We start from the raw sequence: 15,201 nt of genomic DNA, 5'->3' as shown, positions 1-15,201 counted from the left end.
CACACACACACACACACACACACACACACACACACACACACACACACACACACACACAGCAAAGTGCTCAACCATCTAATCAGATTATCTGCACAGCTTGTTTCTTCTACTTATAGTACCAAAATTCTGAGAATTCAGTGAATTGGTTGGCAGATTTTGCAATTAATACACATTTTAAAAAGAAGAAAAAAAATACATTTACTTTGCCATCATTGTAGAGGTTTGGGTTAAAGCGCACACTGTGTCCGCCAGTGGTCTCCAGATTGACCAGAGGTGGTGAGTTGGGATAGTCTTGGGGAAAATAAACATCAAATTCGAAACAGCCATTGGCATATGGTGTGTCAGCTGGACCAGTGATGAGAACCTATGAAAACAAACAAAAGGGAAAGCTTAAATATAAACAAAGATTAGTTATCAGCTTAGTCATTATCACGCTGAAAGAGGGTTAATTGGAGAAAGGTGAATGTACTGATAACAGTAAATTTAGATTTTAACAAAAGTGCAAATGGCAAAAGTTTTAATGGAGAAATGGCGCAGACACAGCTAATGCTGTTTCACAGCTGCAACAAAGTAATTACAAACAGGCCAAAGGGTGAAATTAGAGGAGAATTCTAACTACAGTACTCACTGCTGAGCATTTGTGGCAAAATCTGATTTATTTCCTAAATATAACAAACATAAATATAATGTCTAATTGATATTGAGTAGACTTGCTGTTTAACTAGAGTTGCTTCACACAGCACAGTTCATAAACACAGACGAGGGCAGGGACATTGACTGCCCAATAAATGAACAACCCTGCCTTCATGTTTAAAGCTCTCTTTACCACAACAACAAGGATATTGGCTGATAACACTGACAAACAACGGGGACAACTAAGCAGTCACTATGCAATATACTGTGCCATAGACCATTTGGCTGCTACATCTCATTAATGAGTATATTTCATTGCTAGCTTGCCTGCGCTCAGTGAATCTGCGTTCGACTACTCCGCCTAGGCTGCACTGTCGAGCACAGATCCACTGAGCGCTCAACACAGACAGCATCGTCAGAAGGAAAGTTGATAAAATAAATTGAAACATTTGTATTGTTCGATACATATGCGTACCGAACCGAAAGCACTGTATCAATCGGTTCAATATCGATACGAGTATCGTTGCACCCCTAATATATGCACGCACGCACGCACGCACGCACGCACGCACACACACGCACACACACACACACACTCTCTTTTTCACCAATTTTGTTTTATTCTGATTTCTTACTGTGCAATTTCTGTCAGTGTTCTGCTACTGGAGACTGAATTTCCCAGAGAAACCTACCCGAGGGATTAATAAAGTTCTATCTAAACAACATCACTGGCAAAAAGCAATGACATGACTCCCAGACCACTGAATCTTTTTCCCTTGTCTAAAGTTCACAAATTAAGTCCAAAAGTTTACAAACAGAATCGGCATCCAAGGGCACCTCTAGCAGTCTAAAACCCACTGGGTTAACGTCCTACTTAATACTGGCTACTTGAACAACACAAGTCACTACAGTAGTACGTATAGGGACCAAATAGTCTACAACAATGGGCCAGATAAAAGATTTAAATATTCTATTGAAATCAAGGACTTTCATGGACTTCAGAACAACTTTGGGTTCAATGACCTCAAGTCATCTTAGGAATGAATTTTCAACCTTGGCACATCTTTCTTTTATGAGTTTCTATCATTCCTCTTGGAAAATTATTCAACCTCACTATCAAGTGCTTGAATTAATGCCTCAATTAAAGGTAGGTGTATGGTGCTGCTGGACCAAGTCTGGACTAAGAACTTCTAAATACCTCTAGTGAACATATCTATGCAGGTGCATTGCATAAGAGATTCTATTCACATACTGAAGTGCTCACTGAATTTATATCGGGCATATTCTAGTCCTAAGTAAGGTAGACGTGTTTTCCTTTCATAATGCGAACATCCTGACCCTTGTGCAAACGACCACATTGGTCTTGAGTAGTGTTAGGGGTTTTGTAACACTGAGATTACGTAGCAGCTACACTAAGATTTCTGGAGGGCACTGGGTGCCACTCATGCATTAAGGTTATTTTGACATGAACATTCAGGCACATCACTTTCATTGCACTTTCCACCAAAGTCAAGTAAATCTGGTGTGGAAGCATTTTGAGACTGAAACTGACTGTGCCACCTGGAGAGTGCTGAATAAATGCAGTTGGCTGTTTGGTTATTAATTTAAGGATGTGGGGTGAGCTACTAGGATGTACTGACCCCTCACAGATCTTGATGTTTCCACCTCATCAGCCACTGTCCCTCTCTGCTCATGCTATTCCTTGGGCCATGCTATTATAGGGGGAAGTTAATTTTGGTAAATTCTGAACATGTTTGCATAACAGGGGTGTTAACTGAGGTCAAAGATATTTTCTTACTTCAGTTTGTGATTACAGATAAGAATATACATCCTAGGGCTGGGCGATATGACCCAAAATTCATATCTCGATATTTTTTTAGCTGGATGGCGATATAAGATATATATCTCGATATATTTTTTTAAAGCCATAAAGTAAGAACAAAAAGAGAGTTCTTAGTCAAAGCTGTGTCCCAGATGTCACACAGGCACTTTTATTAACATAGAGCAGATGTACATAAAATTTACTCAAAAGTAAATTATGAGCATTTATTAAATAATAATGCTCCATAAATAAAAGAAAACAATGTTGTTTTTGTGCATAACAAAAAGCTCACAATTGTGCAGTCAAAATGTAAACTAAAAGACGAGCACAATAACAAAGACAGATTTCACAGCTGCTCTGTTCCCAACTTGTACTGCGTGACTGACAGCCTGGAGTTTGTAATCCGCTTCGCAACCACGTCTCTTAACAGGTGCCATTTATGGTCCTTATACACAGTAGGGTAATATTACGTTGAAGCACAGTACGTATCACTCCGCGAGGCTCAGCCGTAATGTTCCGACAGTCCATCAAGCGGTGCAGCTCCGTAGTTTACCAAAGTCGTACTAAAACATTTTTTAACAGATTGCTGAGCGCCGTGTTCCACATAAAATCGGTTCGCGGCCATCAAGCACAACCAGAATTCATACATAAGGCGCGCTATCAACTTTTGAGAAAATGAAAGGATTTTAGTCCGTGCAGCACCTCTGGGCTGCATGGCGTTAGCGTGGTTAGCTCGTTAGCGTGGTTAGCTCGTTAGCGTGGTTAGCTAGCTAACACATTGACGCCGTCCAGCCCCACGCACGGGGCGATGCGCAGTAACTCGTTAACGGAGATTTGCCGTGTCCATCTTGTCGCTTCCTGCAGGTGAAGCGATGGGGGAGGAGGGGGAGTTGTGTTCAGTGAAGGAGAGGCGAGGCCGAGTAACGTTGCGTAGAGACGAAAGTGGACGAAAGAGGCAAACTTGCGGCTCCACAAGTATAATTATAACGTAACATAGACTATATCGATATAAAGGATATTGTCACATCTTATATCTCGTATAAAAATATATCGATATTTTTTAAAAACTCGATATATCGCCCAGCTCTAATACATCCATCCATTGCATTTCTTGACTAATCAATGTCAATGTTGCACTGTTGTGTGCAGTGTTTTAATCATATGTCAGCTTTGTTGTTAGTATGCTGCGTCTTTATTTGGAATATTTTCCTGCCAAAATGGAGCTAAACAGATGAGAATTTTGACATTTAGCAAAGGAGACTTTGCCATTAATCAACTTGCGGTGTAAGAGCCATTTATCAAATGTCACTAGGGGAATGACTAAGAGCTGCTGATGACAACTCATATGGCAGGAGCACCACAGAAAAACAGCACACAAAAATCCTGGGAGTGTTGATTCACTCACCCACTTCTCACACGAGTGGATTCTACTAAACCCAGAGTGCATTCTCAATCAAAACAGTTACTACAACACACAATGTATCCTCTGTATTCTTATCATGCAGTGTGAAGTCATCGCAGCCTGCTATAAATCTGTAGCCCTAAGCCTAAAATAGCGGATAAGCTCTATTACCTTCATGATATCCAGCCTCTCCTCATCGCAACGGACAAAGACACTCGAAGAAGCAGACAGAGGCAGAGAGGTGGACAGAGTGACAGCCTCTTGGGCAAGGCGGCGAGATCTGGCTGCGCTGTTTGTATCACTGGCGTTCTTCACCTGAGACATGTAGTGGTAGTTCACCTTGAACATCAGCTTTCCATCCTCATCTTCTGATACCATTTCAAAGGTGTCTGGACAGAGAACAGACACACAGGTCAGGATAAGTTCAGCGCATTACTGTGCTCAACCCAATTATAAACAAGTGAAAATGGAGTTTTTTTCTTTTATAAGCCATATTCAAACAGATAAAATGCGATCTAAATTCACGGTAATGATTAAAGCAATTAAGGGAGATGAAATACTGTTTGTGGTCGTGGTATGTTACCCGTTACAGGAAGATCGACCTGCTGTTCTGAGTTTATGAACCTCGTACTCCATTCCAGAATTAATCAGATCTTTTATATTCATTTTTATTCACTTACATATACAACACACACACACACACACACACACACACACACACACACACACACACACCCGAAAGATGGACACTATAGAACCATGACAAAAAAAGATACATAAATAAAATAAAATGGACACAGCAGCCCTGCTAGCACTAAAAACTCTGGACTCTTCCAGAGAAAAGGCTAATGAATTCTGTGTGTCCCAGGTTAGCTCACTGTCAGCATACTTGTAACAAGTACTTGTAACAAGTCTCATAGCGAATATATTTATTATTTTTTTTAAGATCTCAGATCCAACTGATGTTTGTGCTTTATGGCCAGGAATGTGAACTTCTTGTGAATAAACTGGTAATAACAGGGATTAGTAACAAAACAAAATTTAAAAGAAAAACTATTTTTTAGTTAAATGCTAAAATGACACCTACTGCACACAATTTTTATTAACATCGTTATGTAACAAGTCTCTTGTACCTTCATTGAATTTATTTTTAACTCCCGATCTCACTGTACTTTTTTACCACAAAAAACAAAAGTGTGTAAGTTACTGAACAAGTGCAATATCTTTTATAGCTAAAATGCTACAAAAAAGCTCAGATATTGCTGTATATTGTTTAAACAATATACAGCTTGAGTCATAACGTGAGAAACATTCAGATGAAACAGCCACCCTGTCTTGAGTTGTCTATTTCTATGCTGTCTGCATACCCAAACACTGTTTACAGTCAAGTCACTTACAATGACCTCAGACATCAACCTGCTTACAAAATCAATTGCAAGACAGCAAAAACAGTGTAATTAATCATGACATGGCTGAGTGGAGAGTGATGGACAAGACAAAAGAGATCAGCTGGATGGGAAAGTAGCCTGATTCTGCTTCCCTTTCAGAATACTGGTGTGAAGACATTAGTAAGCATGTCAGACATGAGATAGAACAAGAAGATTTATAGCAGAATGGTGCATCACTTTTTGTGTGTATATATTTACTGATTGATAGAAACTCACCAAACTGTAGTTTTTTCATGGCAGCTACATATTTTTCCTCCAGAGAGCGGAGTATGGACAGGGGCTTCGGCCGGCTTGACACCTTCCTTGAAGACTCCACTAGTTTCTTCTCTGGTAAAGAAAAGGTTGAGAGTAGGGAGCAAAAATATCAAAGCCCAGAATAAGGAAAAAGACCTAGGAATGTGTGTGTTTTATGTTTAGGTGTTTCTCACTGTGCTCATCTTTACCAAAACCTCCCACATGCCCAACAGGTTTGTTATATACTGAGAGTTAATAATAAAAGTCAACTCTACCTCTCACTTATCACATCTGGTTTCAAAACACCAAGACGACAATGACAAATACTCAGCTAGAGGCTTCAAAATGGGATTTCAGAAACCAATGCAACTAAATCCATTTGGTGCACAGTTTGTGTGTGTCTGACCAATGTAGCCAGGACCACTGAACAAAGGGATATTTTCTGTGCATCTAAGAGTCCCTTTAGAAGTGTCCTTTAACTCAAATGAAGACTGAGGAAGTGCAATATAAATTATGTCCTGCTACATTCACAAATGGAAATTGATGAGGTACAAACTAAAACCAATACATTCAAACATAAAGGTTCTGTAATAAATTCTTGCTTCATTAAGGTTCTAGTCAATATTCAGTTTTAGTTTGAAGTGTTAAGTCAATTCAGTTTGGAGGCTTCAATTTTAGATGTCACTGACCTACATTGCATTATATACAGTTATTCAGCCTTGTTTATTTAATTCAAGGCGCTATAAAGGGATGAGTTATTTCTAAGACTTTTGGATAAATAATGAATTTCAATCAGCATACATTACGTCTATTAGTGTTACATTTAGTAACTGGATTTTCTGAGATTAATGCATAATAATACTGTCTTCACCTAGCTACCAAGACATAAAAGCAACAAGGCAATTAAATAGTATTGTGACAAAATCTTTTACAATTCAGCGGCAGGCTCATAGTTGCTGGCCCACTGAGGTGATCTCAGCAGCTTTCACAAACACAGGAAAAATGATAGAAGTGATAAAACTTACGAGAAAAACAAGAATGGGTCAAAGGCTATGCTCTCCATTTCCACTGCTGAGATTAAGTGTAAAAAGGAAATAGTGGCAACAGCAGCAATATAATTACAATATAAGACTCAAATTTTTTTTGTCTGCCTACTCTATAGAGCATAGGCACAGCTAATTGTCCTGGAAGATTTCAAAGGCGAAGACCAACTCAATGGGTGAATACGCAGATCTTTTACAGAATGTAAAAGATAATCTAGACAACCTATTCCACAGAAAATGTTGCCCTCTTACTTAAAAGATCTATGATTGGCCAATGTTTTCTGTGGAATAGATTATCTAAAGCTTTAAAATAGAACCTAGAATTCAGGATTTCTGCAGGTGTGCGAACAGACATGAACCCTATAATTGCAATATGCTCAAAAGTACTCTACTCCTCCACTATTAAATCAAATTCACAGTTTTTTCCTGCTCTCAAGCACATCAACAGTCATCAATTGCGAGACAATTATTTACAAGCTCAAGAAAGAATATTATACAATTTTTCCATAAAGATATGTTTAACAAACAGAACTGCAATTGAATCTTGGAGGAATACAAACTGTAGAGAGCAGTGGCTGATATCATTATCTGGCCTGTTCAGATAACTGAACACTTCAAAGGGACTTTTTCTCTTCTCAGTCAATATAATCAAAACAGAGGAGGATGGTAACTCATGTCAGAGACATTTCTTAAAGCCTCTACACTAATTAAAAGATTATTCATGTATTGTGCACTAATGCTGCAAAGCTATACACTGGACAACTCTGCATAACTGGTAATCATAGAGCCCTTTGCTATATGGATTTCTTTACATGAAATGACAGAACATTAATCTTTATCTATAGCCCCCTACCTCACATGCACACTTCCATCAAGTCTAATAGCCAGCTCCCCACCTAAGTGCTCAGTTAGATGACCAATTTATGTAGACAGAGCATAAAAACTTAATGCAGGGAGTAGCAAGAAATGGATGGGTGGGAGAAACCTAATAAGAAACCTAATATTGTAATACTGTGAAGCAGCAGAAACAGGAAATGTGTCATGCTTCATCATGACACAGACATTTTACTGATGGCACTGCTACCTTAAGATGGCTAATGACTTGTCTCTCTTTATTTTTCGATGTCTTATACATGTTAGGTCATATGTACTTTGGCCTTTTCTATTCTTCAGTCTGAATCTTGTGTTACAATTTTAACTGACTGTTTATCTTTGTAGGGCTCATACGACATTTCAGAACCCACCTTGGAGGAGGGAGAAAAAAAAAACCCAAAACAAAACATAGGCCAAGGAATGTGGAGCAAATTTAAACAAGACATCAGAACAAATTTCCCACGTGTGGGACTAATAAAGGTTATCTTATCTTATCTTAGTAGCATATAGTCCATCATCCACCACAAAAGCTACAGGGTAACATTAGAAGCAGATTTAGATAACAGTGAATGTGACCTGCAGTTTCAGACAGTTTGGTCAAGTTCAAATTTTCAATAACAGTCCAATGGTGTCCTTGATTGAAATTAAATTGTCGGGCTGCAGTCAGTCATTTAGACTTTGATAAGCTAAAGACAATAGATCTGGTACCTGCTAAAATCATTCAGCTCAAGTTGTGACACGGGAAATTTGGAGGGAGGGAGGGGCGTCTCAGAGCTTCACATTTTTAAAAAAATATTTGATTTCCAAACTTGTTTTTATACAAATCTGGGTATGTGGTGTGTTCACTTAAATGTACTGAACAGTGTGACCTGAGAGCCTTCAGATTTAGAGCAAACAGTGCAGAGAATGAGAACTCGGCAAACACAGTTGTTTTTTAGGTAATAAAGCCTCATGTTAGGCTGTGTATACATACCCTGGTTGGCCTGCCGTAGGTTTGTAGTAGCAGCGTAGACTATCTCAGCTGTCCTCTGGATGTCAGGCACCAGCAGAGTCAAACCCTCGGGCTCTGGGTCTGAGCTCTCTGATTTTGCCACACCTTTACTTTTATCTTTCTTTGACCTGGAACACACACAGATTGTGCTGTTTAATAACTTGTTTTTTTTCTTTAGAAATTTTTCTGAAACAAAAGATGATTATATGGATGCAGGTTTTATTGCTATAAATTATTATTATTGTTATTATTATTATTAAGATCTGTTGCCTGTTATTTAAATTATCCACTTCTCTGGGAATATAACCACGTCAGTAATCCAGATAACAATCCCCATCCCCAGTTTACACATTTTTACCCTGAAAGAAAATAAAATTGCTATATAAGATAACAATGTGTTTGTGTGGTGCTTCTCTTCCATGGCCACTCTTAGAACTTTGCTCTGCACATTTTAAAACAGTATTTTACATTCTGCCAAATATATGGGCTCAACAGCTGCTTTCATCAACCCAGAATTGTGACTTAAAAATGAAGACAAGTCCCTAGGAAACACAGCTGACAGTTCAAGTGATCACTCTCAGTGCCTGGGTATTTTTCTTCAGTTTTAATTTTAAAAAAAAATTAAAGTCCCTATTTTGTGTGTGGACCTGGAATGTGAGTACTGTGCTTGTATAATGTCCTATGGCCATCAAAATGATGCTCCACACAAGAAAGGCAACGCAATGCAATAAAGGTCTGTCATTTTAAATGACATCTGTCCCTTAGGTTATATCACAGACATTCCCATTACACCTGACATGGATTCTAAACTCCTGTGGCTCAAAATCTTACCTGCACCAACCACTATATGCCTTCAATAAGCTATCTTGCTCTCACTAACCTGTTATGAACTACAAGGTTTGCTGCCCCTTGGTATGTTAAATAAACTATGCTGGCAGCATGACAGCTACTGCAACATTCATGGCAGGCATTTTCTAAAAATACCTTCAAATGCATCATTCATAACAAGGCACTGTGACATGTATGTACACAGTGTGTGTGTGTCAATCTCACTACAGTATGTTGTCAAAAAGCTTACAGCAGCAGTGGTTGAGCAGAGCGTGCTGGATATAATAAAAAATGCACATACATTTTTTTTTTTTTTTTACAGAGCACAGGCAGTGTCCCTTTTGGGGTACATTTTAATGGTAAGTGTGAATACAGCTTGAGAGATAAAGAGCCCATCTTCAGCAGTATTGTTTGTTAATGATAATGAAGAACTGGGATAGTAAGGTCTTGGCTACATCCAATATTCAACTTAAATTTGTGGTGACATAAAGGATCTGATTTTTGTAATCCAAAATGCAATGAAAAAAAAGAAAAAACAAAACAAAACAAATAAACAAAAGAAGCCCATAAATGGTTTAAATAATTGAGATCACTTAAAAATTTAAAACCTTAAACTCATTAAAGCTTTCTCTTAAGGTGAAAAGAGTTATTCCCACTTGATTTTATTTGTGTCACCTGAGGCGATTGGTGTATGTGTCAACGCATGTTTTCATCTTTGCCAGCAGCATCCCAACAGAGGTTTGGCCCTCAGCATGCTCTTCGTCCTCTTCTTCCTCATCCTGGCCTGGGTCTCCAGTCAGAGGCAGCAGCAGAGGAACCAGTGCCGTGCAGGTAGAAATGGCCCTCAGCAGCTCCAGTAGTGCTCGATAGAGGGGGACGTGGCGTGCCATATCTAGAACTGTAGAGACAACGTGGATACAGCGTTACATGTTTGCTGGTAGATATAACCTAATCTAGGGTCACCATTCCCAACATCATGGTCCAGAAAACTGATTGCTGTGAAGTTGCTCACCATCTGTTCAGTGCTGTCACTTTTGACATGATTCAATATTTCAGCAGAACCTATGAACAAAGTAGTGGAGTCCTTTCTGCAGCTTCCAGACACTTGTGAAGGCAAACTAATGACTAAAGACTTCTGCCCTGTAGCCTAAAGGAGATGGAGGTTTTCCAACAACATAACAAAGACTTGCATTACACTTTGTTTTGTATAACAATTAAAATAAAAAGAAGTAGAATTTCACAAGAAAACATTATAAAAGTCGGTTGTAATAAGTGCATACCTCTGCTGAACAAAGAAAGAAGAAAAAGTCAGATACTATGAGATTGCAGAGAATGTGGGCGTTGTAAGAACATCATCGATCAATACGACTTTGAGATGGCAAACTTGTGTAAAGAGTTGTAAAAAACCAAACCTTTATCAGCAGTGTCACAAGCTTTAAAGAGCAGGGTATGTGTCATAGAATAGGAAATAATGCCAAACCCTGAATACACCAGGAATATGGAATATCACAAGTCTTATCACAGTGTGTGTGTGTGTGTGTGTGTGTGTGTGTGTGTGTGTCAGTCAATCAGTGGTCTATCTCTGTCCTATCTAAAGTCACAAACCAAACCTGACAGCTCTTACTTCTTGTCAACAAGTGAGGTCTGAAATAACAGGATGTGGATGGCCCTGGAGCCTGAGTCAGCTAGAGACGTATGCTGAATGGAGGTTTGTGCTCAGCAGCACACACATTGAGAAACTGTCTCTTTGCTTTCTCTGCTCTCTACATTTTCTTTTTCTATAATAATTATATGATATGTCATATCCCATCAACACAAACATTTTACGAGAAAGAAAGGTTATGTATATAACCCCGGCTCTCTGAGTAGCATGAGTGAGTGTCTCACTATGGGAACGCCTCCTGCGTGACCTCATCAGAAGCTCAAATGACATTACACTGGTTAAGTGACGCCCATGTCAGGAGGGGCTAGTGCATCCCTATATAATAGGCTGACATAGCGTCAGATATCATTCAAAACAAGTCCACCTCTTCCTCACTTCCATATCAAGGAGGGTGGTCTAGTGAGACACTAACTCCCTCATGCCATTTAGAGAACAACAACGTGTGAGGTTTAGACAGTCTTTCCCATATGTGGTTAAGAACAGGACACAAACAGCTGGTCATTTTTTCTGACACTGGGTTCTGTCCATATAAATATGCAGAGCACAGACTAGACACAAGGTGTGCAGCTGCTGTTGCTCCTTTGAGGTGAAAGGTGGTGTGTAAAAGGCCGGCAGTTCTACAGGGGAACATGTGCTGACAACCTTTGGGATATAGGCGAGGTTGAGCCGCATATTGACCTAAGTATTATCTGAGGAGAACTGAATGCATGACTGATGCACACAGAGATCGTGGATTGCTCCACCTAAATGCTTAGCCAAAGCTGAAACAATCAATAGAGCTGTCTTCAAGGACAGAAATTTTACCTAAACATCTTCCAGGGGTTCATATGGGAAACAGGATAACGCAGCTAATACTGTGGGAAGGTCCCACGATGGAGCCAGTGGCCTAGATTTAGGCAATTTACAGCGTGGACCCTTCATGAGACAGCATATTAAACAGTTTTCCCCTCAAAACCAATACGGCAGGCTGAAATTGCTGCCAAATACACTTTAATGGTGGAGAGGGCTTTACCCCTCTCAATCAGGGCCTGAACAGGGATTGGCTGTCATTGTAAGCACCACTTTTCAAACACACATCATTTGTGCTAATATAGCAGTAGATGATGAACACTAGAACACTGAATACTGTCAATAACACTATGAGGGAGCCCCACTGAGTTTATTAAACCACTCACATAGAGCTAGCCTCTCTGGGTTGGGGTGGAATATTTCCCCTTGGGCCGGAGACAGGAGGTCTCTGTGTAGTGGTAACAGCCAAGGTGGGCTGCACAGCAGCTGGAAATTCTCTGCAAGCTAGTGCTTCCCTGGCCAGTGTTGGGCTATCAGGATCATAGAGTGACCTATAGATAGGGAGTCTAGGCTGAGCCCTATCAAAGTAATGGTTGAGTTCTCCTCAATATGCTCTTTTTCACATTTATCTGGAAATCTATCTAAACGCTCCAGATAATGTATAACAGCATCTGTGTGACAAGCCGCTTCCTGGCGGGTTGGGGCTTCTACCACCCAGTCGTTGATGTATGTGGCCATTGAGCAGGGCCATGCCAGTGTCCCATCACCTGTGACGGGGCTGACGGGCACGTCTGCATTCTGACAACGTTCTTCGTTATGGCAGACAGCATTGCTCTGTTTTTCAGCATGTTTGATTTCACTTGACAGCGCCTTAGGGAAACTACCCGGATGTGCATGTCTGGACTCTTTTTTTTTTTTTAAATACAGAACACATGAGAGAAGTGCTTGTGAAACAACACTTCAAACTTTGGCTCTGTTGGGTCCAGTGACAGGAACGCCGGCTCGAGTTCCGCACTTTGTATGAAACATGTCCTGTTGAACTTGCTCTGGAACACAGGTGGGTGGGGGAAGAGCGGCCCATGAAGGAGACAAGCTGGGCTCGCTCTCCCTCCTCCTGGTCACGACAGCTGGGGGAGGAGGAGGGGCCGCTTATGTCTGGCCTGAGGAGACTACTTCTTAGTCCATGGATTTTTAGGAGCCCCAGCAGCCTGGGGCGCTGCCTACGTCTTACTTGGGGGATCCTGAAGGCAGGGAGAGATGCTGCCTGCACGTATGACTGGTGCAGTGCTGCTGGGGTGGCATGCTGGGCCCTCCTCAGCAGGCAGAGTAACACCTGCCCCAAAGAGACCCTGAGGGATGACAGGGGTGTCGATGAGTTTGCATATCCTCCCTGTGTTTGCGTGGATTCTCCCTGGGTACTCCGGCTTCCTCCCACAGTCCAAAGGAACTCTAAACTGCCCATAGGTGTGGGTGTGGGTGTGAACGTGAGCGCGAATGGTTATCTCCGTCTATGTGTTCACGCTGCGACAGACTGGTGACCTGTCCAGGGTGTACCCCCCTCTCGCCCTAAGATAGCTGATAAAGGCTCCAGCCCCCCGCAACCCTGAAAAGGATAAGCGCAAGTGGATGGATGGATGTGGTATCTGGTTTAGCTGTCAGGGCCTCTTCTAGCTCAGCTTAGTAAGCCATTACCATGGAGGAGATGTTGTGGGCTCTTACCGACAGAGCTGCTGCCTTGTAGCACTTATCCATAAGGCTAGACTAAAAACGGTCTGTCTTGGAGGGGAGGGATGGAGCCGATGAGGGTAGAGACGTCTTCGGGTGAAGATGGCTTACTACCATTGGCTCCACTTGCGGCATCTGGCGGAGGCTGACAGACTCCATCCCCCTTACAATCCAGCAGGGAGCTCCCCACGATGGGGTGTTTTCTCACTGTATGGCTTTGCTTTCCACGTCACCGCTATCTCATTGAGTAGCTCGGGGAAAACAGGCAACATATACTTCCCTGGGGTTTTTTTTGCATTTGGCAATTTCTTACCATCAAAACAAGATTTTACAACCCCAGTTTGCACAGCGGGCCACAGATTGTAAACCCTCGCAGCTTCGGACTTGTACATTTTCCTGCACGTCGGCATCCAGGGGAGACGGCGGTGACAATTTTTCAACCTCGCTGGTAGCTGAGGGCTTTGCAGCCCAGCGGCCACACAAACCCAGAGACCTCATGGAGCCGCAACCCACAGTGCTCAAGATCAAGCTGCAGTCCACACCACCGCGTAGCGCCAGAAAACATAAAGGCCTCTATCAGAGCCCAAAACACCCTGAAGAATGTCTTCGGTAAGAATATATGTACGACCATAAATAACAGTGAACTTGCCTAGATGCTTAGCTACTTAACAAAAAAGCTCTTTCGCCCAGTGTGAAGTCAGTCTTGTAGTTCTATTTCAAGATGTTTGAAGATATTCCAGTCTGGCTACAAGGATCACAGTGTTTGACAATGTCTCTTTTTCAAGGTTTGGCTACCTTCGGTAAAAGTCTGATGACAAGTAGCCACAGGAATGGAGAAAGGGATTCCGAAAGTGTTTGAAAGAGGTCGCTTGTTTTTTTTGTTTTGTTTGTTTAGAAAATAAACTATTTGGCAAATGTGATTTATGACTCAGTGTTGGGCTCATTTTCAGTTATTGTTTGCATGAAGCAGCACCTTACAGAAGCCATCGAATACAAGGGTCTGTTGAGACAGTGTCAGCCTCCGCTCTTGTTTGTGGCTCCCAGACTGTTTTACATTTATATTGAAATTTCCAAGTCCTTTCTGTTCTACTCCTAGCATCTGCACAACACTGAGCTTTACTCCTTTAACCACTGTCTGTGGATGACACCTTGCAAGAAATCTCAATCCCCTTTTGATACATCTATGTAATTACTGGGGGCAATCGAATCTGAATTCCTCCTATGAATTGTCAATGTCCGGTTGTTTTCTCCAACCTTAAAAGGAAGAGGAAACCAATTTAAGCAGGCTCTACTGAATTGGGGGAAAAAAAAGAATATTCGAGCATCTTTTAAGCACATAAGCAAAACACAAGATTAAAATCAGACAGTTTCAGAAGGAACATAGGCAGTTAGTTTTTAAATTTTTACTGCTTTAAAGACACAGCAAAAACCTCTGTTTGAGCAAATCACATAATTTGTTTTGACACTTTCTATAAGCAAAAGTAATATTTCTATCCTTTCTTAACATGGCAAATTGTAAATAGACTGGTTCTTATACAGGGAGTGCAGAATTATTAGGCAAGTTGTATTTTTGAGGAATAATGTTATTATTCCTCAAAAATTCCGGTCAGTGCGCCCCAGGGTGGCTGTGGCTACAATGTAGCTTGCCATCACCAGTGTGTGAATGGGTGGATGACTGGATATGTAAAGCGCTTTGGGGTCCTTAGGGACTAGTAAAGCGCTATACAAATACAGGCCATTTACCATTTAT

The 15,201-nt window shown here is 41.0% G+C and overlaps 1 protein-coding gene across 1 annotated transcript in view; it reads right to left on the bottom strand.

The window, feature by feature from the left end:
- birc6 (baculoviral IAP repeat containing 6) overlaps positions 1–15,201 on the bottom strand; it is a 121,682-nt gene that overhangs the window by 16,507 nt on the left and 89,974 nt on the right. Inside the window, exons 64-68 of the mRNA XM_013915644.1 lie at positions 9,950–10,172; positions 8,429–8,574; positions 5,522–5,632; positions 4,029–4,246; positions 203–364 (exon numbers count right to left, since the gene is read on the bottom strand). Coding sequence (XP_013771098.1) covers positions 203–364; positions 4,029–4,246; positions 5,522–5,632; positions 8,429–8,574; positions 9,950–10,172 — 860 coding nt within the window. The remainder of the gene's footprint in view (positions 1–202; positions 365–4,028; positions 4,247–5,521; positions 5,633–8,428; positions 8,575–9,949; positions 10,173–15,201) is intronic.

This window comes from Pundamilia nyererei, unplaced genomic scaffold (assembly GCF_000239375.1).
Source record: "Pundamilia nyererei isolate P.nyererei 1_Seehausen unplaced genomic scaffold, PunNye1.0 scaffold00337, whole genome shotgun sequence".
In the NCBI taxonomy this organism is placed as follows: domain Eukaryota; kingdom Metazoa; phylum Chordata; class Actinopteri; order Cichliformes; family Cichlidae; genus Pundamilia; species Pundamilia nyererei.
Note: the sequence above shows the minus strand (reverse complement) of the source record. Positions and strands in the feature narration are given on the sequence as shown.